The sequence below is a fragment of the Anoplophora glabripennis genome, unplaced genomic scaffold, assembly GCF_000390285.2.
Source record: "Anoplophora glabripennis isolate ALB-LARVAE unplaced genomic scaffold, Agla_2.0 scaffold18, whole genome shotgun sequence".
NCBI classification, from domain to species: Eukaryota; Metazoa; Arthropoda; class Insecta; order Coleoptera; family Cerambycidae; genus Anoplophora; species Anoplophora glabripennis.
In genome coordinates this window covers 2,232,558-2,257,948 of record NW_019416221.1, presented here as the reverse complement: position 1 = coordinate 2,257,948, position 25,391 = coordinate 2,232,558, and the positions used below count along the sequence as shown (strand labels likewise).

The 25,391-nt window shown below is 36.6% G+C and overlaps 2 protein-coding genes across 2 annotated transcripts in view; both read right to left on the bottom strand.

Moving 5' to 3' along the window:
* Positions 1–3,738: 3,738 nt before the first annotated feature.
* LOC108908268 (cathepsin B) lies at positions 3,739–8,079 on the bottom strand. The gene is made up of 5 exons (XM_018712246.2): positions 7,934–8,079; positions 7,295–7,648; positions 4,797–4,997; positions 4,471–4,735; positions 3,739–4,137 (listed from the first exon to the last, which is right to left on the bottom strand). Exons 2-5 carry the CDS (start codon positions 7,637–7,639, stop codon positions 3,932–3,934), a joined length of 1,017 nt encoding a protein of 338 aa, XP_018567762.1. The 5' UTR covers positions 7,640–7,648; positions 7,934–8,079; the 3' UTR covers positions 3,739–3,931.
* A 1,322-nt stretch (positions 8,080–9,401) lies between these two features.
* LOC108908269 (potassium channel subfamily T member 2) overlaps positions 9,402–25,391 on the bottom strand; it is a 177,548-nt gene continuing 161,558 nt past the window's right edge. Inside the window, exons 17-24 of the mRNA XM_023454165.1 lie at positions 24,485–24,835; positions 23,503–23,637; positions 22,843–22,954; positions 20,386–20,571; positions 19,534–19,665; positions 15,705–15,800; positions 13,601–13,806; positions 9,402–13,542 (exon numbers count right to left, since the gene is read on the bottom strand). Coding sequence (XP_023309933.1) covers positions 12,840–13,542; positions 13,601–13,806; positions 15,705–15,800; positions 19,534–19,665; positions 20,386–20,571; positions 22,843–22,954; positions 23,503–23,637; positions 24,485–24,835 — 1,921 coding nt within the window. The 3' untranslated portion in view covers positions 9,402–12,839. The remainder of the gene's footprint in view (positions 13,543–13,600; positions 13,807–15,704; positions 15,801–19,533; positions 19,666–20,385; positions 20,572–22,842; positions 22,955–23,502; positions 23,638–24,484; positions 24,836–25,391) is intronic.

Genomic DNA, 25,391 nt, shown 5'->3' with positions numbered 1-25,391 from the left:
AATATTTAAAAATGAGTATTTATTGATTTTATTTTTAAAATGGAGGAATTTGCAATCCATTATTTCAACAGATGATGTGACGTCATAAAAAGGCGGGAAATTTTAAATTTGAACATATCTCATTTGTAATTTTATCATATTGGCATTGGAAAAACTACAAAGTATTCAAGTTGCAGCCCATTTTTTAGTGAAGAAAATGTACCTAATTATAACAACTAATGAGTTTGATATCGGTCTATGTCTGATGATTCTGTATACTAGATATTGCGGATGTAATTCTATACTTGACAAAACTGTAGCTAAAAGGTAGTTGTTCCCCACAATATCTTTACTCAAAAAGTGTCAATGTCTTCTTCTTTCTTCATTTTGTGTGTACTAATAGATATAGATACCTACTCTTTCTATGAAAGTTTCTTTGACGTCAAAAAGGTCTCCATACAATTGTCATTGTTTTTTGTTTCCATCATCATCTGTCAATAGTGTTTTGGTAAATTAAGTATATTAGGTTTTAAAAGTTTTGGAAGCTTTTGAATCCTGCGATTAGAAAGATTCCCTCCTTGATAGCTTCTTGGCTCATCGACACTATCGACTAACGATAGGCGTGACCTTCTCGTACCTGCCATCTCCCCAGTGGCCAGTCCCTGACCAGGTGCGTATTAGGCCCCGCCTCTTACCTGATTTGTTACCTGTCGCCTCGGATCAGCCGGCGCGATACGTGTAGATATCTTGATTTTCTCGTGACTTCTCTTCTTGGTCGTTCAATTGACAGCCGGTTTAATTGGAGCGAATTAATTAGGACCAAACCAACCGAGAATCTGTGCTAGTAGGTTTTACACTGTATCTGTCAATATGATTAAATTATTGAAAATGTATGGATAAGTAATATGTTGCCTCATCCAGACACATGAGAATTATTCGATTTGTAACAGTAGTATCATTGAAAATTAACAGTAAACCAATTTCATTTGAGCCCTGAGTCTTTTTATTTAACTCAAGTGAAATTTGTTGAATTCTATTTCCGCGAGAAGAATATTTCAAGAAACGTTAATTATACCATTGAGTATGTGAAACGATGGAAAGAGTTGTTATTCTTAATGCTACTATGCATTTAGTCATAGGTTTAGCTTAGACCGTCCAAAGCGCGTTTCGGTCGATGCTGTCAAATCTAACGACGGCTTAAACCCTTCTAAAGTTGTGGGCAAAAGCTAGTACTATGTATACATTTTTTGTCAACTATATTCTACCTTTACTTATAATAAATGCACGGACTATATTATTTAACTTTAACTAATTAATTAATTGCACTCACTAGTAAATATGACTACTTTAAAATTATGTAACCTTGTTTACAACCTGGTGTATATATGGTTGCAGATACACGCGGATTAAATTTAAATTATAATTTGTTGGGATTTTGATGGGATGTTTGTTCATATTTTATTTTATATTCGTATCTTAATATAAACATATCATTATTTTTTTTGCATTTTCAAATTTTAATTCAACGTGAAGAATAGCGACAGAAAGTGTTTCATATTTGAAAATATTAAATTAAGTTTTTTACCCTACAAAAGAATTCGAAACAGAGTACTGGGAATTATATTTTTTCTTCCTAAATCGTAAAGTCTGAACTGACCGGCCCAATAACAATTTTCAGTGGTTAAGCCGTATCCATTACGGCCTTCGCTAATGAATACAGCTTACAGCAATCTCCCATCTCACGACGAAGAAATATGTATGCATTATGTAAATCACGTAGACGCTGGAGCTAGCCGGGGTCAAAGTAGGCCTAGAGAGGACAGTCGTCGGTCGCGTTCCGAGAGCTCCCGGATTAGATGATATCTCAATTTAACCGCTTCTGTGACGCGTAGGCCGTGGAGGAACTGGTTTACATTACGATTATTGCGGCAGCCACACTCGGCAACTCGATATTATTATGCTGGATGTGCGTTTGTTCTTTTCCCTTGCGCGCGAGATCTTCATGCTCGAGTCTTATCTAGTTGGCCGCGCTCGGAATGCCTACCGACTTCATCTAGGTTGGCTTTGAATCTCGAAGAACGGTGAGAGATTCGAGATGGAGATCCAGATAGGCGGTTCTGGTCGGGTATACGCCCGGTCGTGCCATCTGTTGTGTCGTGGAGGTGACGCTGATTGCATCCTTAAATAAAACGAATGGGGGTTAACGTGCATGCCATTTCCAATTTTTATCAGATGTACTTCGTTCCTGGCATTGTGGCAGTGCTTTGTTCTTCCTGTTTGGCCTCAATGTAAAGAAATCTAATCTAAGTGTAAATAATAGGGATTTGCGTTTAGAGATTTGTATTAAGTTAACAGAAATGTAAGGAGGTATCAAGTAAAAGTATATTTAAATTTAAAGATGCCTGTGTATTAAAGTGGCAGAAGAGTAAAGAGGTATTTTCCTAAGAAAATATCTAGAAAACAATGATTTAAATTTTATTTCAATTTGTTTCTGAATTTTTGCTTTAAAACCAGTTGAAGACTGCGAGCGCGGGCAAACGAAATACAAATACAGTTGCATTGGGCCACTAGGCAATAAATCTCAGCCGTTGACAAGTGGTCGACAAATTGCCCAGCAGTGCAGTGCAGCAATGCGGAATTTGGTAGGATTCAGGTAATTTTAATTTATTATAGGTACCTTCTATTAATCATTGATATTACAATTGCGAAAGGGAGAAATAATATTATTACAACATGGCATTTTGGAGGCCTTTTGAAACGGAACAAAACGAAAATTACAATCAATATAATAAAATTGTTTGAGAACATAAGTAGTTAAAATATGTTGTTGGCCAAATGAACATATAATAGAAATTTTCTGTACATTATATTATTAAATTATTATTAAATTTTATAGTTAGGCGTTTTTTTACATGTTCAACTGACTCCGAAAAAACTATACCATTGACTGAAAATTTCCACCAAAGTGCTCAAAGAAGCTTCCAAATGCTCCAGAGAGGCCAGTTGTACAAACCCCCGACAGGCTTCGCTGGATCTACGAAGGAAGGTGATCAAACATCGACCCTAGTGACTTGCAGTGCACTAACCAGAATCCGAACCTGACCAGTACTTCTAGGATAACTCAAAATTTAAAGCCCTGTTAGAATCATGTCCGTACTATTTCAAAACAGTGTTAACAATTTCAAAAAAATTTGGGAGCACAGCTTCCGGCCTAGACCTTAATTCTAGAGCCCCAACCACCCAGACCTTGTTTAATATTGCAATGAACGTCCCCACCTAGAAGCTTCCAAAACCATAGATCCTCTCAGGCCTACACACTCCCGGAAGCTTCCAAAATGGTGCGTGTCAATTTTTACGGAAAATAAAATTTTAAATCATATGACACATTGTAAATCTAAACCCATAGATAAGAGAAGTCTAACCTCAAAACAATTGTCATAAAATAAAAGTGAGAAATCGCGACTAGCGTCCTCTAGCAGAAAATGAAAAACTAACAGCACTAATTTACGTGTACCAAATTTCAGCCCAATATATTAGTTTTGCAACAGATTAGATAAAAATTTGTTTTAAGAAAGTCTTTAGTGCCTTTATATCACAAAATTTGATTTATTGTGCGTTGTTTTAAAATTTACTGTTTCTAATTTATAAATATTAGAACCAAAGAGATTTTTGAATGTATAGTGCAGAAATCTGTTATTAATTCAAAACTGAATGTTTATCGACATCACTAAATTCATATGTATTGTAATAAAAAGCAAATTTCTTGTATAAAACATTTATTCAAATTATTTGTGATAGGAAACTAATCTAAACATAAACAAAAGGTATTATCACTTTATCACTTATTATATTTGGCGTAAAACAATTGATCACAACTATGGGGCCATAATCCCTAGGAAATTTATAAAATTATATGTGTAGTAAAAGCGTAATATCAAACATCTTTTGAATTTTAAATTTTGGGCAAACCAGCCACTATGGAACTTTCGATTCCAAGGTGATCTTGGCCTCTTAGAATCTTAAACGTGCCGTTATCGCCCCAATCGGAGTTCCAGGAGTTGGCGATGAGCCAGTATGGGGTATTGTCCTCCACACCCCAACCTAGGATACGGATAGCGTGTCCCCCTAGTTCCTTTCCTGTCACGTGTTTGTAAACGCCTAAAAATCAAAGTCACTGTGTACATTTCTGCAGTATGCCGTATGTGTCGATTTGTTATTTTCACGGACGGCGTTTTTCTTTGAAGTTTAAATAATATTTACATGGTTCATTCAATTCGCAGTTTATGCGATTAGTGAAATGGTAGATATTTTAAAAAGCAGAAATATTCCAGATGAAATGAATTGATAAATAGGTCAAAAACCAACATCTGACATATTTGGTATACATTTGATACAAATTAAAAAAATATATTACCTATATGTTCTACACAGTAAACTGTACAGCTGTTAAAACTATACCGGAACCAATTATACTGAATGCGGGGTACATACCACTCTTGTAATGTAGCAAATCCTCGTAAACGGTGAAAGCCGCCTCTACCGGACCATTGTTCTGGATTTCCGTCTGGATCTCGGTCACTTTACTGGATATCGAGTACGCCTTCTGACCAAAGTTCTTGTCTTTGGCGTAGGGAACGTTATACCCGCTTTCACACTGCTTAATACACTTAGGAGTCTTCCCTTCATCTCCGTTACAAGAAGGCCTTGTTCCGTTGACGTGGTGTTCACACGGAGGAATTTCATAAGGCCTGCATCCCTAAAAAAACATGGAAATTTGAAAATTAATTTAATCAAAACGGGAAATCTTGTAACGGTACCTGGTGGGATCCATATGTACCTCCAGAAACGATTCCCTTTCTGACCCAGTAGTGCCAGGCCGCACCAGGAAAACCTCCGTTACAGCCCATGCCGCAGGTCCAGCAACAAGACACCAGGTCGTCGGAAGACAGTCTGACGTTGACGGTGGCGTTGGAATGGATACAGACCCTGTCAGACATGGATTCGACTGCACCAAAGGCCTGAAATTGGATAAGTCTCTTTAACGGAGCTTGATCACTTGGATTATAAGATTATGTCGCTGCGTACGTGACGTCACTTCAGTGGTGATAGTCACCCGGTGAAAGTTGTATCGTCGCGTAAGAAAAAACATACATATGATCCCTATTCGATTAAGTTTTATTGTAAACACAGATCACGCAGTACAATGCACAATTGCTAAAAATCATATTTTATGATAATAATTTATCTTGAAATTGGGCAGAAATTATGAAATTAAGTTTAAAAACATTAAAAATAAAATAGATGTTATACAGTTGTTACGATCTCAATTGGAACCGCATAAAAACATTTAACTCATAAATTCTACGGAATCCATAGACGTCCAGAAAAATTTGGCCCTGTCTCGTCTAGATATACTATATTCCAAGCTATATTACCATATAATTACCATACGATTGTCAAGTTTTTTATGTTTAAAATCGCATTGTAATAAAGCATGTCGCAAAATATCTAAAGATTTATAAATATAATCAAAATAATCGCTTAATTTATCTCGAATCATGTTTAAATAGGAACTTTATTTTCTTTATACATATCATAAATTGTGCGTTGCAGTACATCTGGTTAATCGTCAATTTTCTTTAATTTTGTATTTTTACGTTTCCTGTTTGTACTGTGATCGATCATTCTTTAATTACGCGATAAATTGTCGTTTTTGATATCTTAATTAATTCGTTAATCCGTTTTCTAACTTTTTTATCACATTGTTCACTATTTTCAATTTTCAAACATTCATATATTTAATATAATACATTGACTTTGTACGTGTACGAGTAAATCTTTGTTTTTAAACTCTCAGTTTCTTTCGATGCTTTCGACAAAAACCGGTTCCACTATTTGGGGATTTTAACATACCCCGCCAAGCAATGCTCTACACTGCACTGGCCAAGCGGCAAAGCTAAGTGAACCCGTGTACCATACAAAAGAATTATTTACGACCTAGTGGACCAATACAGATTTGCATTGATGACCAGCGCGCCGCCGTCGATTCGACATCAGGCGGACTACCGGACTCGCCGAATTGCTATTCGAGTATAAATTACGAGACACATCATGGTCAAAGCATAGGAACAAATTTCAGAAGTGCATACGGTCCTGTGCTTTACGATTTACAGGTTACAATTAACATCGTAACAACTATACAAAATTGGATATAAAAAATAAAGTAGAAGTGTAAAGATACGAAGTAACCTTGAACAGTTTTATTTAAAAATGTATGCATTGTCCAGTACTTATCATTTCATATCGTCATGAAAATCATGTGATTCCCTCAAAGTTTTTAGTGAATCCCACTGATATAAAATACTACGGAATTTCTAATGCTTAAAAATGTATAGGTATATTATTTATTAGAAATGATTTCCATCACTCCAAATACATATAAGTAAATATACAGGGTGTTCCCCACGTTTTAATCGGAAAATTTCCCCAGGTGATAAAAAAAATATTTTTAGTAAAGATTCATATGAACTTGGGTCACAAAACACTTTGTTTTCGAGACACGAGGTGTTGGAATTAGAAAGAAATATAACTTTTTCGGGAATATATTTGATGCTTAACTTAGTTTGAGAAACTTAGGCCACTAATTTATCTACTTAGAGTAAAGGGAGAATACTTGACTTATAAATATATTAACCAGTGGCGGAGATATGAAATTCGATTTGTTCCGGATCGCAAAATAAAAATACAAAAAATGTTTTTTTTCCTTAAAATTAAAAACAGTAAAATACTTAATGGCGTTGGTTGAAATTGTGATGCTGACCTCTAATTAGATATATTCTTAATCCAAGTTTTATTATTGATGTTAAAAATTTTCAGGGACATCTGAGGAGCCGTAACAAATTTGTTTAAATCTGGACAACCTTGTATTTTAAAAATTTTGAGGTAACCACAGTTTTTTCAGTGAGTAATTCACAGAAAGCGTGATTCATTTCGATTATATAAAAACGTTTAAATTCGTGACTAATCGTGAAATAATTTATTTTATTAATGTTTAAGGTGTATCGAATTAGTTTTTAACAAACTTCAATACTGCAATTTGATAAAATTTTTGATTGCTACGCATTATTTACAATTACATACATAAATAACATGGTTGCCAAATTATTTTTATACTGCTTTTGTTGTTAAAATTTTAAAGAATGTAGAAATGCTAATTTTGCTCTGTACATCATAACAATATTTTATTTTCACAATACTCTAATGACGCTTTAAGAATAACAAAATAAACAGCGTTTTTATCAACAAAGTCACTCACCCAGCACGATCCGCACGACCCTTGATCCCTTATCTCCCTTATAGTGGGACAATGAGACCACTCTTCCCTAGCGTCGAACTGTTGAGGTATATAGGTGGCTTCGATGCTCTCTTCTTTCATAGGGGGCAAGTAATTCTTATGATCGGGCAGCACCCCCATAAGTTTTCTGATATAAGACATGTCCAGGTCCTCCCTGAAGTTCCTGCCTGCCCTCCATGTGGATTGTTTCCTGTTTATGGACTCGATGAATTCGTCTGAGAGAGGATGGAAACGCGGTTCAGGATCAATTGAAAAGCTTAAGGAAATTGCTATTGTAAATGTTGCTAAAAATAACAGGGGCGCCATGGTCACAACCTAGAAATTGAGAATTTTCGGTATATTGTTCGCAGTATTGGAAATTTAAACTAATATCTAAGAATATGAGGATTGAAAAAAGTGTTCATATTTATTGATATGATCGTTCGTTTTATTACTTTCAAAAAGAAAAATTGAAAATGTAGATATGGATAAGAACATTTTTAGAGATTCTGGTGAAAGTAATTGATAATAATTTAAATAATACCAACAGATCTAAGTGTATGAAATGAAAAGGAACTGCACTAAGTATATAACAAAGAAAAATATGATGCACAAACTTACGCAATTGATTTGTTTTCGAACACTGCTTTTTAAAAGCTAACAACACCAAATGAAGAATCACAAAAAGCTGATTATTTTATATTTGCCACCGATAACACAAATATCAGCTGAACACTGAATTGATAAACAAGCAATCAAAGTCAAAACACAAAACACATGATTTGCTTACTCATAACCTGCCTGCTACATAGTTGCCATATTGCAAGCATTGAAATTACTAATTTGTAGTTCATTAGTTAATTAAAAACAAATATCCATAGTAAATAAATATTTACTTATATATCAACTGCGCTATAGATATAGATTTCACAGTTTTCAAGAAAGCAATGAATGTATAATACACATTTATATGAAGGAAAATAGGCAATATTGCGTAAACTTTCTGAAATTTAAAATAATTTCCTTTTAATGCGACTGATAGAGATCCTTATCGTTTGGTAGTCACACTAATGGTTCCGGTTTGTTAGAAAGCTGTCGTAATAATATATCTTGAAGGTTTAAAATAGAGTTGATTCATCTATTACTCAATAGGTGGCAGCTGTATTTAAAACTGCAATAAAGCGCCTCTAAAACTGCAAAACCATATAAATAGAAAGTGTAAAAGTCATTTTATACGGTCAGTTCATTAGTGTTACAAAAAGTAGCTTTAAACTATAAAAACACAGACTATAATAATGACTGCAGTAAGAAAACTGAATCCATTTTCTCCTGGAACTTTAAAGACATGCAATAAGTATACATTTTTTTAGCAAATAAAGTGACGTTTCAAGAAACATTGATTTATCGAAGTCTCTACAAAAGAGGTACGACAAAAATAAAAGAGTGTTTAAAGGTTTCCTAAAATGTTTAAAACCGAAGCATATGAAAAAAACAAAACTGTACCGGTTGTATTGATTTCTTTTCACCCAAGGAAACTACCTTTGAGGCATGGCCCATAAGCTTCCAGACACCCTGTAGATTGTTGTTTATATTGTGAAAGAAGCTCCCAAATGTCATAAATTTTAATTCATCTTCCCAAGCTATACACCGCTGGTCAAGAAGAATAAAAATTTTCACTGTTCTTTCGAATTCTACCGCCGGCGATGTCAACGGAATCCGAAACTCCTTCGGAAACACCGAGTCAAAACAGAGTTGAAAATCAAGAAAATCAAATAATTTTTTGGAAAATTTAGCAGAAATTCATAGAAACCGCTCAGTGACCACCAAACACATTGGTGCTAGGTAGCTGAAACCAAAAGGCAAGTCACCTCCGATGAAGTATTAAAATCGGCCTAGGAAGAACAAAAATGTCTCCAGTCCAAAAACACCTGAAATTCAAAGAGGAGAATCTGGCGGAGCCATCAAAAGGTGCGATTGAACATCGACCCTCGTTACCCGCATATCATTTTTTGGCTAGTTTCGATCAAAACTAAACTGTATGTACTTTTTAAAAACTGGGGGGGGAGGGTAAGGAATAAAACACCGTCTGTTGAAAATACACTGTATATAATGTGCTATTGACATAACTTTACAATAAATGTAAGCGTATTTATGAAGATCCTCCACTCTGTAAAGATAAATGATGACTGGTTCGTGCAAATGTACAGTATATTACTGAAAAAGTCTAAGTCGTACAATTTTAAATACGTTATTAACCTAGAGGGTAATTGTTCTAACAATATCTTGTAAATAACATCTCATATCTATATATAAGCAAAACTCTGAAACTATGAAACAATATATGTACAACATACCAGTAGAATATTTATTATAAAAAGTATTTCGGATATATGTACGTTATTTTTTTTTGTATAATATCCTCAAATAAAGCAATAGTACCAAAGCATCTTGGTCTTAAAGTGTATTCGAAATCCTCCTCGACTTCACCCTAGAAAAATATATGCTCCACTTATTTTAGATATGTTTAATAAGTGTCCCTACATCGCGAAATATTGGACCACACCGCAGTCTTTATCTAATGTAAGAGTTACAGCTCGTAGCGCTAGGCTAGACATCACACATCGAGTATGAGTGACTTCGATATGTACACAAACTAGCAACTGGACGGTTTACACTACAATCTACTAAAGCAAACCTAAGTTTTCGTCGAGTATTCTTTTAATCGGTGAAGAAGAAATTCTCTTAAAGCTCCAGTAGCAATGACGTCAGCGTTCTGATCCCGGCACGTCTCAAAAATGGAAAACCAAAAAAAAAGGACTCCGATCCTCGTAACAACTAAATTTTTTGGTGCGACTGGAATGCGTGTTAGTTTGTTTCGCTTTTGAGTTTACTTATGAGTATCGTACAAAAAAAGACTGTGCTGCCAAAAGTGGAAAAATACGGCACAGAGAAAGTGCGCCTGCGTACAGCGTGGCATATTTTAAATTACCTCACAGTAACTTCTTATTATATTTTCCAAGGCGTAAGGTGTTATTCATTATTATCTACATCTATGAATGGTCAATGTTACTCAATACCTCTTCAAATTGACAGAGAGTGACCTGCTATTTCACAGGTACTTCGGGGGAACAATTACTCTGAGGACTAATGCTTCAACCAGCATTGAATTATACTCACATTTTATCTAAAAAACAGCTGGGATCGTTCGTCAGTAAAACCACCAGACATGTACCGGTTTTGAACCTGTTGGTTCTTATCAGTAAGCTTTTGGTGTGATGTAATAATAATGCTATCTGTTACATCTCACCAATATTCACTGCGTGTCCGGAGTTAAGATACATCTATGGTATACTGATGAGAGCTGATCGAAACCAGTATATGTCTGGTGGTTCTGCTGACGAATGATTCTAACTGTTTACTCAGTTTAAAATGTTATGCTATTTTATTGTGTACTTATTGCCAAAATACCGATGTTTTGTTAAACAAATTTGAATCTACCTTATTTCATATTATCTTGGGCTAAGAACGCAACCAGCAACGCATACAAATTTGAGCGGGTCATTTAATATACGCCGTGCGCTGTACTCCGTACATTATTTATTTCAGATATTTTATTTACAATAGCTAAAGATCGAGAGAACCACAGTTAAAACTAACTACAATATTTGATCCCGCATTCAACATACCTGAACGAATTTTACTGATAAGCTACACTAAGGACCGTGGAAGAAACGGTTGATACCATTATTTACAAACCAATTTACGGATGGGTTCCTCTATTGAGCTAAGCGGTTTCAATTTGGGGGGGTCTTTGAAAACACATGCACAATTTTTGTTCCAATTGGTGCAATTTTTCACGACATTTTATTCAACTAATCTGCAATCGTATTATGTCAATCAATAAAATTAATGACGCTAAGATTTAGGGATTTTTTACTTGACAGTAAATCAGTGATAGTAGTACATATTGCGCCATCTACTATTCAGCTCCATAAATATAACACGTCATCTGTTGTTCACAAACTTCATTAAGGTTTTTGTTTCTAACATTCGTCTGCAAATTAACTGACGTTTTGGGAAAATTCATGGATGTGTTCTCAAATTCTATTACGGGTGGGTGGCATGGTAAAAAGGGGGGGGGCCGACTACGCATTACGGAAAATTTGGCTAGACCGGTCGATACGCGCCCGGCAAGAGATTAAATTTATCAGTCTAAGGTTCTGATAGAAAGTTCATAAGGCCAATAATGGTAAGAACTAGCTCTGCGCTATACGAAACCAGATACTATCGATATGTTCGATGTGGGACTTTATTCGAGACCGCGCTGTATATTGGTTTTATATAATCAGCAGTTCTACTTTAGTTTTCATTACGGAAACTTCTTCTTTTGTTGTTCAAGGTTTAAAGCAAATTGGTGAATAAATGTTTGTCATTTATTTTTTTTGGATTCCTCTGTTTATTTATTTTATGACAAAAGTATTTCATTGACATTTGCAGTACCTGTTATCTTTCTTCAGTCACATCATAAATATTTTTCTTGGAAATTTGCTGTTGATAAAGTTTTGAGAATACATAATACTTTGGTACAGATTATATACCATACATTTCGAAATCGGCATGCCGATGTCAAATCCAAGGTCACCAGATGGTGGTCCAAAATGACCCAAACAACTTTTGTACAGGTCACTTTCCCGATATTTCGCTATTCCGACGAGATACCAACCTGAGAAGTTCGAAAGGATGATCCGACCTTCAAATGATCTTGAAAATGAAAAAAATAACTCGACTACGTCCTTGACTGTAAAATTTCTTGCTCTTTCAGAATTCGGGGTCAGAAATTGTATTATCATAAAAAAAAACAAGAATTGACTTTCGAATAACCTTGAACACGACCTTCTTAAAAATTAGTCAGTCACGCTTCTGAACGTAAAATTTCTCTCGAAATTCTCAGGTTGGTATCTTATTCAGGAGAGCGAGATAGGCCCACCAAATGGTAACCTGATTTGATCTTGAAGGTCATTTTGATAAAAACTACTAGAATCATCTCTAACACAGTGGGATGATGATTTTTATCCATCAAATCGATGGCGACGATAGACTTCTTACTAGCCTTGGCATAATTGGTTTCACAGTGAAACCTTTGAAGAGTTAACCTTCAAATAACCTTGAACCTTGAAAAAATAAATCAACCACTGAATCGAACGTAGAATTTCTCGTTCTTTTAGATTCCAGGGTCAAAAATTTTACCATAAAAGAATAGTTAACCTTGAAATAACCTTGAACCCGAGCTAATTTCGTCAAACGGATTCAGCGACCCCAAAACGGTATGAGCGTGATCTAGTTTATATTTAGTATGAACCCCACGATACCAAAATACAGCGAAATCATCGAAAAACCGCCCCACATCTCCAACGAACAGTATCCGACGAAACTACTTGCTACCGCAGAGCGACTACTGTGGAAGCGAGGATGTTCAGAGCCACTTGTTCCTCAAGCTGCCCGTTCTCCTCCCCCACATTAGGTTGTATCATACGATCGTCCCCTGGAGCTGCTGGGGGTCCGTCGGCGCACCCGTCGGAGGCAACGCCGTCTGCTGAGAGGCCGGCCCGCCCTCCCCGTACGGCACGCTGAGTCCAAGGTTGAGCGGCTGAGGCAGGGAACTGCTGGAGCTAGGCAGACCGCTCTGCGCCAGACTCAAAGTGCTGCCCGTCAGGTGCAGTGAGGGGTTCACCACTGGCGCGGTATTGCTCGAGATCACCGGCGGGCTGTTCTCCTCCGGGGGAGTCACTTCCAAGCCTATGCTTCCGTTCAGCGCGATCTTTATGGGGTTGTTGTAGTTCGTGGAGAAGTGAGACAGTCCTATGTCCTCGAGACTGCTCTTCCTCCTGGCGCTGCCGATGTTGGTGAGTCCTTGCCTCAGCGAGTTCGATCTGCGCAGAAGGATGTCGTCTATGACGCGCAAGGAGTTGGATCTGCCCCTCTGATAGCCCGCCACCGTCGGGCTGTCCGGTAAGGAGAGGGAATTGGACTTGGTTGTGGCTAGAGGCGGCGGTCGCGGCGACTGGTACCCCGACAGGCCCAGACCCGAACCCCTGCGGCTCGCCGCTTGGGAACTGGACGCCATCTGTTGGATCAGCGTCTGAGAGCAGAAACTGATATTTGACTTGCGTCGGCTGTTGTGTCGTTCGAAGGTCTTTTGTGCTGAGAACGGACTCGGACGAACAAGGTAGCTGTGAAATACAAATGAAATTGAAGAAGCAAACGTTTCATCAGTCGGAGTTTACTCACATGATGTCGCCCTCTTCCAATTTGAGATCGCAACTGGGATTGATGATGACGTAGGACAGGCTGTTGCGTTTCTCGCTGACGTCGTTGTAGTCGATGGTGGGTAGGTTGAGGCTCTCCATCCTGGACCGCACCAGGTTGGCGATTTCGGCCCTCTCGATCTGCTGGTCGTGGTTGTCCTTGGCCTCGTCGCCCATGTTGATTGAATACTAAAAGGCCAAAAATTCAATAAAGAAAGACATTTTTGTATGTTTGAAATCATAAATCGCAAGATGAAGACATAACAAATCAAGTAATGTTGTAATAGCTTTTGTAGTGGTCCTTACCTTTAATATAAATGCGGTTAATGTTAATTTTTTGCTTACTGTTTTACAGAAATCGCTATTTTCACGGTTTCATTTGTATACATCTAAAATTTATCATTGAAAAACAAAGGAACTTTAACGAAAAGCGGATTTAATGTTGTGATTTTTATCAATTTGTGAATCCATGTGAAAACCAGCATGCTCAAATCTTAAATTGTATAAAATATCATTAATTCAACTTTTTGAGAATTATTATAAATTATACGGATATGTCCTTTGAAAAGCACGAGAAAATTTTCTATCTTTGGTCTTACCATTTCTCTTTAAGTCTGAAAGTAAAAGAAATAAAGGAGATTTTATGTGAATATCTATGTACATAGGTATACAGGGTGTTAGAAGTTTGACTGCCTTAATTTACAGACGATAGAATACTGTAAAATAAATAAAAAAAATTTTATATGATATGGGTCCTAAACTCAACCATTTCCGAGAAAAAAATTATCAAAATCGAATTCGATGTACAAAAGTTCAAATAATTAAGGAATATTGGCATATCTGCGTGCATATAAGAGCATAAAATATAATGTTTATCACTTTTTTGAACTTCTCTATGCTTAATTCTAAAAAATAATTAGCGCTGTAATAAATTTAAAATTCCATAAAATTCATATCGAGCAATGCGACAACGGCGCGGCGGTTAACACGAGGTATTAACCTGTCCAGCAATATGCAATTCAGTTGCTATCTGGAATTGGACCGTGTCTTGAGTGTTTTTACGTACCACTTAGTATTTCCTTTTTTTTTGAGGTGTTTTCCAGTGAATGCGCGAAAATTGGATTCGAAGGTGTCGTGCGTGTATCGAAAATCGTGGTGAACATTTTGAGCATATGTTGTAGTTTGTTTCCATTTTTTCCATAGGACAAGTCTGCCGCGTGCACACGTGGTATGCACCAGCTGTGTAGCGTTAGGTTAAGCGATGTTGTCAAGTTGTGATGAAGCTCCCCAATATTAGTAGGTACTCGCTGTATTTTGAAAACTGTTAATTTTACGCCCCTGTAATAGACAACTTTTTTGTTCATTTATGATTACTCTATCTTGTGCTGAAGTAATTACAGTCAAACTTCTTACACCCTGTATACTTTTAATTTTACTTATTAGATCATTCGCTTACTGCGACGAATTTTCATTTTCCCTTGAATGTCGTTATAACCCAACTCCTTTATACATCTATATTTGGAAAAAAGTACCAAAATTTGACGATCGAAATAGAAAACAAAACCAAAAATGAATCAGTTGTTACTTTTCGCTTTTCTCTCGTTACAAGTGATTGTCATTCGTCTCACTTACGCCACCTGAATAGTAGAATAGAGACGCATGCCCGTGAACGTAGAGCAGGTTTCACTTGACCACGTGACTAATTCGATCGATGCAACTATAACTAGTTTTCCCTATAGGAAGTCAGCCATAGCTCTGCTCTAAGTTAGGTAAAGTACTTTGCAATAGTATAGGATGCATATACGAGACAAAGCTTGTACGTCCTAGGTCACCCTCAAATAATTTAATTCGTAAAGCCGACCGCACACCAAAAGTTTTGCTTTGCTAGACTATTCTTAGACGTAACATTTCGAAAACAAAAAAAACTATAAAAATTGGAAGAAACGTCTTTCGACATGCGGCTGTATTGTTGGAAGCAAAATTTTTTCCGAACTTTTCACCGTCACCGGTGACAACAGTTTTTCAATTGTGTACTTTCTCCCGAAGGTAACCTAAGACGTATCGGTGCCCGGGAGAAGAACACTCACCATGGAGCTGCGCCTGTTCGAGCATCCCAGGCAGTTGGTGCCATCCTTCGGCCGGTAAGTGACCCCTACTCTATCCGGTCCCAGATCCTCGTCAAGCTAGCGGAAAAGGAAGCCCCACAAACTAAGTACGTGCAACTACTTTCGCTCGTTAGGTTAGAATGCAATCAGTTTAGGTTAGGGGAGGGTATCACGACGGGAACTGCACGTACGTTTCGCGTTTGTCCCGAGAAAAACGTTTTTAATAAGGCTGTAAAAATCGGAAATATCCTATGTGGACTCCAAAGGATATCTAATTATTTTCAAATGTAAAACTATTTCTTTGTTGATTTTTGTATACGCATAGATAATAAGGTATAAATCTTAGTATCTTTATCTCAGGAGTCTGGTCGAACGGTGTAAACCTTTTTGGGACACAGCGTATAGAAAAATGGCTCAAGTATTTTGTTTCTTTTTTTTTGTGTTGTATTTCTTGTCAAAGGAATATTTAAATTTAAATATCTCGACTTCGTCGAGTCAATTGAGCTGTTCCCATCGTAATATCCTAATTAGAAACATTGGAAATTCTAAATAGGATCAGGGGATTAGTGACTTAGTTATTATAAACAGGGGTTAATGAGCGATCGATACCAGTGAATGTAAACGAGGCATCAATAATTAAATAGCTAGGGTTTGTTACAAAGCGCCTCAAATTTTAATTTGTTAATACATCTAAGGGAAACTAAAAAGTTTAACATTTTCGTGTAGTCTAGTAGACTCAAATCTGGTACACTTGATGGCTGATAGCGTGACTAGCCTCAGAAAACAAAAATTCCAAAATGTATTCGAGTCACTTTATATAAAAAATATTCGTTTTATGAGACTGCTACGTTAAAATATGAGACACATTTATAGCCTGCGATATACAGGTATGTCTAGAAACATGATAGGAACATCTTTGATTTGTATTTCCACTGAAACTTACTCTGAACTTTTTGATCAAAATGAAATTATTTTCTATTTTTAAAAGTTTCTGGTAACCCATGGGGAAAAAATATATTTTTAGACATTGGAATAGCATCCGATCGTATTATTGTTCTCTATGGAAAACGACTGGCATTTTTGCGCAATTGCGGTTGTGCGGTAATTAGTCGAAACCACTTTAATTATGGTAACAACGCATACCGACTCATTAATAATAAAAATTGTAATCAACACACTGCATCAATTAATTATCGACAAGAATTATTAAATGAGAATTCTAAATATGGAGTGAGTGAATATCAACGCACATAATGATCGGCATTATTACATCACTGTAATTTAATAAATTTTCAAGGTTATTTATCTACTATAGTTTAAATGTATATTGTTTCATACTGTATCCGTTTTATCTAGGTATATTGTATATGCAGGGTGTTACGCTGTTTCTTTTTAGAGAGAGTACCAAAATAAATGCCGATGTGACAGTTCGTCGTTCTAATAACAATCCAGGCATAACTAAGGAGCATGCGCTTCTTGCACCCGGGTAAATTACGTAAAGAATCCATGGCAGACCACAAAGTTTAATTTAGTCTGTGTGTAGTGGTAAATAAAAAGTTTGTGATAATTAAGAATATGTTTGGTAACTTTTAAATAACAATTATAAAAATGAAATCATACTTAAATGTTCTTTTTGATTAGGTTAATCGACACTTGTGTATATTGCTTTGCTCAAGGCCGTCCTAATTAATTTTTCTGTTGCATAATTGTTTAATTTTCTTTAGAAAACAAGAAGATACAACTTTTTGATATAAGTCCTGTTTATGCAGATATTTATTTATTATGCAGATGCTGATTTGTCGGATTCCATCAAGAAAAATAATACGTTTTCTGTATACAAAAAAGTGAAAAATATTTACACGGCAATGTAAAAATTAGAGATATATGTCATGCACATTTTTAAAACACATTTATCATAAAACATTTGGTAGAATAGATATATCGAAGCTGAAAGTATAATGAAAGGTTTATAAGCTAGTGCAGTCAGAAAGTAACATATTTACAAATAGGAAAGCATGAAATTCATAAGGAGTTCAAAATAATTGGTTTTCCTCCTCAATTAATCTTGTTTTTTTTTTCGAAAGAAGGATAGGTGAATGGCGTAGAAAAATATAAATATACTCGAACTATATCGTAATTGTAATTCAATACGAGATATTACAAAACTTCGCCTTAAGCACCCGCAGTACATTTCTTTCGTATCAGAAACGGCGTTTCAGCTTTAATACGTCCAAACTTTTTCGATATATTTCCCTGAAACTTTTCCCATAAATAATTATCTGAATAGATATGAACTCTGTTGCATTCCTAAGATAGGGATATGTAAAATATTTGTCGTGCGCTTACAGCTCATGCTAGGCTTAGTCCGTGATCGACTGTGCGTGTGCTATCGGACTGAAGAGTGATGAGGTAATATGTTCCGAGACGCGGTTTTTTAAAATTCGAAATAATGCCAAGTGTTCAAGGTTTTGAATATTTTGAATATTTGCAAATATCATTTTATGTAATTTTAATTTTTAGTTTGCAGTTTCAATTCAAATTTCCATATGAATATCTAGCAGTACATTTTAACCCAATTTCAGGAAAAGTAAAAATACGATTGTAATAAATTAGTCAATAAAAAGAAAATCGTATGTTTATGAAAGAACGTCCGCATTAAGAAATATATACAGGTTGATTTTGTTCCAGATTCAGGTATAATTTTTGAAACCAGTGTTTTAATTTAAAAAAATGCAAATGCATTACAACATAGATATCGGCAAAAATATTTTAAGGGTGTTCCGAATTGCGCATGCCTAATTTCACCTGGTGACGGAACGCCTCAAAATTGAGAAAACAAGTTCATATAAACATAGATCGTAGAACGTTTCGTTTCTCCTACGTTCGTTACCCCTATTTCCAGCCGACTGAAGCAGATCGCGACTTTTGGGGGCAGGGCCAGACTCCTGAACATCGCCCAGGTTTCGAAGCGTTCGGCGTTCCCGTTATAAAGGCGATCGAACGTCGACTTTGACCACTTGCAGTTACATAACCAGAGACAAGTACCTGGCCAGGAGTGTGACGTACGATCCAAATTTAAAATTGTCTGTTACTGTTAGTGTTACTGTATCATTATACTAAATGTATACAACCATATAAATATTTTTTCTTATTTTGATGTGTTGTATCACCTGGTAAAACTTAGCTTGTGCATTCAGGACACCCCCTTATATAAAACATTTGTTGGAAGTGAGCTGTGGCGTACCATTTGAGACAATTTTAGACAAATTGTAATAAATACCAAAAGTGATCAATGATTCAAAATTCGGCAACAAATTTAACAGTTCTAGAAAGTATTGGGTTTTTTTTGAAGAATCGTTTAAAATATTTTATGCGCTTTTGTTCCAATGGAGATAACATGTTTATATTCGGTTTATTTTCTGAAAGTCCCACATTTTCATTACAAAAAGATGCTTTATACTATCATTCTTTGTTGAGGCATTGGAATGACATATTAAAAGAAGTTCTTTAGTGAAACATAAAATTTAACAAATTCCAAAACCGCGTGCAAGAACGGCAGTGCGCGGACCACTTTAACGCGCAAAGCGGCGGTTTCGCTCACCCCCAACAATTCCCTGTACGAAAAAAGTGCCAGAACGGTGACATAAAATAGAGAATAAAGGTACGACAGCCTCGTAGGTGACCACAGAAGGTGCCTGAAGGAGAAAAACGAGGAACACCTGAAGACGGTGTCGCTCTTTTGTGATGCTGTACTCACCGAGGGCACACGCACGCACGACGACCAGGCCGAGGAGGGTGCGCTCATACTCACGTGAGACGAGTCCGACAGCGAGGTGTCCTGCGTGCGGTAGATGCCGATGGGGATCTCGCACGTGGTGGAGCACAGCTTCTGGTAGAGGCGGCCGTAGGTGCGGATCCACATGTCGTCCTTGGTGATGCGCATCTAGAAACGGAAGTTGAGTTAAATGTAAACACGTTCAAATTTTGTCAAAAGCATGAGCGTATCATAAAGTATGAAGACGAAATTTTAATTCCTACGCCACTGGACACATTAACTTTTATTTTCATTCAAGAAAAGGAAGGAACAAGATTTTTGAAATCTGAAACTGGAAATTTGGAAATGAGACCTTCACATCCTCAGCTCTATAGCAAATAGGCAACCAGCAATACATTTTTATAGATTTTATTACACAGTTTGTCTAAATATGAATCAGTGCACAAATAACAGACTTTCCTCCGTTCGAACCCAGATTTTCTATAAAATGGAGTTAGTTTGAACAAGTGACATCGTAAATGACAAATTTCTTTACATCAAAAAGTTATTTGTGTTTCAAACGAAGCCCATTTTATAGAAAATCTGCGTTAAAATGGGGGAAAGTCTGTTATTTGTGCATTAATTCATATTTAGAAAAACTGTGCAATAAAATCTATAAAAGTGTATTGTTGGTTGCCTATTTGCAATAGAGTCCTCTTAAACGACCTGTTTAGGACAGGCACATTGCTCCACCTATCGCCCACTAGGTGAACCTAATATTTAAATTGACGATATTACAGGAAACGACTATTCAGCGGGCTAGATGCCCCGACAGGCATTGGATTATACACCTGCAGTATATGCAAAAACAGCTATTGCCAATAAAAAAGGTTTAATTTTCCAACTTACCGAAGTGAGAAAACCCGATCCCGGCGCCTGGTCGATACCGAGCAGCAGCCTGACGAACGTGATGACGTAATCTTTGACGAAGGCCTGGTACAGCAAGGTGTCCAACATGCTGGCGCTGAAGACGCTGCCGGCTGCAAAGGGTAGTCGGAACATGTAGGAGATGTGGGAACCGCGCTCTTTTTCTCTCTAAAAAAGCGAAATAATCCAGATGAACCCCGTACATCCTGTTAAACTATCAATAAATTTTAAATAATGAATAAGGACTCCTAGATTAACCATACCTTAACCAATATACTAAATATGTAAAATTTCCTTCAACTGTCTTGAGGAGAGCAGCAAGTATTGTCGCAACGTTGACTAGGTAGAGTTTATATTTCATGTGTAAGACAAACATTTTTTAAAAGTTCAAATTGTTTCATTAACATTGTATCATTAGAAAGTTTAACGCATATGATACGCCTATGGATTTCGGTGATTTAAACTGCGTGTTTATAGCTTCGCTATAAATTTTATTGCATGTGGAATAAAGTGTTTAGAGGTTAATAGTTAATTCAACGATATATATTAAGTACCAACAATATTATATAGACACTTCATCAACTATTTACCACAGCTATAAATAAAGGAGGTTGAAAACAAAATTGTGGTGCGAACGTACAGATGAAATTTACCTGTTTCATTTATTACTATTTCAAATCCCACTTCTGATGTAAAATGTCTCGAGTTCGTAAAGTAGCTTAAAAAAAACTCATTGAAATACCGTCAAAAACAAATGACAAATATTCTTTATGATAAATTAATTTTGTGTTCTTTAATTTCAAAAATTTTAAGTCTATTGCCCTGAATATCTTCTATTTTTTATTCAGTCTAAAAAATAAAAGGGAATTTCCAAATATAGTTCGAGGTTGGATAAGTTAAAATTGAGGACTTGTTGACAACTAAAAGAAAAAACGTCTTCAAAGTTATTTCGGTTCCCACAATTTCATCAGCAGATTATGGAAACTTTGACGATTTTGAGGTGTTATTTTCTTTAAATCATCTCTGAAACCCACAATTTTTGTGTTTGTATTTAAAGGATTGCTTACCAATATTTGGCTGGAACCTTGGGAATAACTTGCGTTGGCAGCGCTTAAGGTTACTCCCAACTGCAATTTGGAAAAATACAAAAGAAAATGTCAAGTGGTCAAAGGAAGTCACACGTGACCCAAGCCATGCAGTGAGTTTAAAAAATAGAAGAAATTCAATTGTTCTCTCTACTTACTAGATATTAAAGTTAGTATGATGCACAATGCAGAAAACTAAACTCTTTTTAGAAAATCTCATGCTCTAAACGCGCTACGTGGTACGGATTCACATTTTCGTTCTTTTCGTTTGGAAATGCTGTAGAAAAAATTAAACAACTACATAAATCAGTCGTAAATGTACCGATGGCGGATGAGTTTTGTGTCTTTAAACTAACATCAAACTTGCTACTCTACTGTACTACATTTTCTATAAGTACTCAAATATCAATTACATCTTGGATATTCCAGGAGATCTATCCATGTGTAAAATAAAATTAAATTAATATGTCTTAGGTACTTAATAATTAAAATAGTGAACATTTTTTTAAGTAAATAGGTAACGTACTCACATTTTATGCTAATTAATATTATCTACTTGTGTATGAACTAGTTTGTAGCAACTTAAACGTAAATAATAAAATTCGAAACAAAGGCATTTTTGTAAGATCGGTCTTTCTGACATATACGATGAAAATCTATAGTGACCTTATCCTGTCTCCGATGTACAGTTCAGATCAAAATTTTTAAGCTAATTCTAAAAATTTACTACTAAATCTAAACGAAAATAGATGCCAGTTACTTGGATGTAAAAATGTAGTGGTTGCCATAAGTCCTATTTAGTAGTCCCTCCCCTTGGGCTTTGATAAGTATTCCCAGGAATTTCCCCATGATTGAAAGCACTCTTGAAAGGCTGCTGCTGTTAATGTGTTTATGACGTTGCGATTTCTTTTTGCTACAGTGGCATCACGGGTGTTATAGGATAATAATGCCTTCGATCAACATCATTAACACCAGCAGTCTTTTCAGGGTATTTCCAGTCATGTAATAAACTCGCTGGTGACCTAATTTATAAGATTCGAGTTGTAGGTTTAAGAACGATTAATAAAATTTACGAATTAGTTGTCCAATCGGTCAGTTGCTGTCCGATTTCGTTCGTGTAACTTTCGGTATCATTACCAGCGCTTAGCGTACGATTTTACTGAAAACAAATGCTTTTCAAATTGCCTACAAAAACAATGCTTAGCGGCGCCAACTTCAACCAATCCGTGAGAGTAAAAATAAGCTATCACTCCGCAGCACGCAAGATAATTGTAAAAATAAGCGTTGTCGGGACCGCCGCTACAAAACTGCGGAATTAAAAAAAACAAATTCGGTAAAGAAAACCATAGCTTACCTTTTCCATTTTGGAGAGGTGGAGGGCGTACTTGTCGTGGGCACGGAACTGCATGAAGCGCATGTTCGAGGACTGGGAGAGTTCCGTGATGCTCTTTATGCTCGGAAAAAATCTGAAAACAGATTAAAAAAATCGAATCGTACAACAAAATATTGCTTTGTCATGATGATAATTCTTTTAGTGCAACTCTTTAGTATTGTGGAACTAAGTCGATTTATTTGTCAAGCTGGGTCATTTATATAAATTTATGAGCCAAAATCGAGATAGAAAGAAACAAAAACCGCATGACACTTTATATCCATTGTCGGAATCATTAATTTTCGTCGTCCTAGTTCCTAGATTTTCGCTGTCTACGTCTTTTTATCTATAACGTTTTCAATAACATTTGAAATTAGATAAATGAAACTAGCCGAGGAAAATGTAGAAAATATTTAATTATTTCAGTCATTTTCCCTGTTTAGTTCATTGAATGCTGGAAAAGTCGATAGCTTTACTTCAGCACCCGCAGGAATCGAGCAGATGGCTGGAAATCGCCAGAAAACCACTCCGGTCTCCTTCCATAAAAGTATTTTACGGACTTCTGATACTCATTAGTGGGTGCTGGAATAAAACTAACCACGGATTCTGATTCAACGCGCTATTGAAAAAATGTCACCTTACTTGAACATAGTTTGGACTGCAACGATGGTGTTGCAGTCGGAGAGCGAGTCCTCTTCGGCGGAATTCGAGAGCTCCTTGTTCACGACCACCACGTTTTCCGCCAGTGTTATCCCCGCTCGAAGTAGGTCATCTAGGCTGAAATCATGAGCAACTGGGCATCATATGGCTTTTTAATAGACTGTACACGCTAAATATTTGAGAGTTCAGTAATTGCAAACTAATACCCACTGAATATATGTTTAGTAGAATGCCTATGAATCCAACAAATTCTGTGCAACATCAGGAATTCCACAGGGTTCAAATTTGGGGCCATTACCTTTACTTTTATTTATTTGACCTTATCGGTTACGTTTTTCGTTCGACAACAGAATAATGTAGTGTAGAGGAGTGGAAAAGTAGCACGGAAAAAAGTGAAAATGGCGAAGAAATCGACAAAACAAGGATAAAATGCAAGGAAACTGACCTTAGAAGTTATCTAGGAAGCATAATTACGGAGGATGGAAAAATAGAATCAGGACTAGTAAATAGAGCGGAAAAATCGAATAAGTTGTACTATGAATATATGATATAATTAATGGACTGTAAAGATACACAGTAGTAAACGCACGCAATGGTGAGACAATTGAGAAGACTAATTGGCAAGACAAAGTGAAGAATGAGAAACGAAACAATAAGATAAATGTTAAAATAAGAACCGATAACGAAGAAAATGAATTTGAAGAAGATGGAACCAAATGGAATAAAAAATGAGTGTAGACCATCAAAAAATGTAACAAAATGGAGGAAAGATAGACCACAAAAAAAAATGGATACAGTAAATAGCCAAAGTGGGGAAAGAAGGTAATGAAAATTAAAGCAATATTGAAAATAGAAAGGGATGGAAAAGATGAGGGGTGAAAATATAGGAAACTAACCCAAATCCGATGAAGAACAAATGGAAGGGAAGAAGGGAAGGAGAGGAAAATATATGGAAGATACTTACCAGTCGATGGAGCCTAGCATCCAATACACCAAGGGAAAATAAGAAACCGCGTCCAGAAACGCAATATCGGGCCTCCTTTCCAGCAGCAAAATGATCGGATTGAGCGACGTTTTGGACTTGAAGTGCGCCCTCAGCGGTATGATGAAGTTGTAGATGCCGTTGGAGGCGTAGTCCGCCGCCAAGATGATGGTCTTGTTCTGCCACTGGTAGTCCCTGGCGTTGCGGTAGCTGCAGTGCTCGCACACCTGGGCCAGCTGGAGGCAGCACAGGGGTTTCTTTTCCTTCAGGAGGTAGCAGAGGGTGGGGCTGACGCCGATGTAGGGCGAGACGGGCGGGAAGCCCTTTACGATGCTGCGCAGACAAGGGGTTTAGCCCGGTATGTATGAACGATGTTAGGTCGACTGGACTGAGGTCTGGTAGAAGATGAGGATTCTTTCTGCTACGGTATACACCCCGTATGTTACTTCAACCGTTCGCAACGAGATAGAGGTGAATTAGCGTTCGCGACAAACGCGAATATGCATGCCATTAACCATAACCTCAGCCTAATCGATCGGTTCGACGAACTGAATTAATTGTGGGATTAGCATTTTGAGCGGTATAATAAATCAAGAGATAGATAGATTTCGGATTGCGTCAGGCATAAAGCAAAGCTGAATCGTTAAATAAACGCTCTTCCGATATTAATTAGGCAAATCGAGAGTCGGGATTTCGATTGTTATCCTAAAGACGCCCACACACACGAAGATAAAGTGGCGGAACTATTTCTGCGCTATCTGTACAAAGTTAAATTTTAAAAGGAAAAAATTATGCTGTATTTGTGTATGGTATGTGTATGGGCACCTTAAGACTTTTACAACGCAGTGTCTTGCAACAAAAGGATACATAGATTTATCCTTTTAAATAC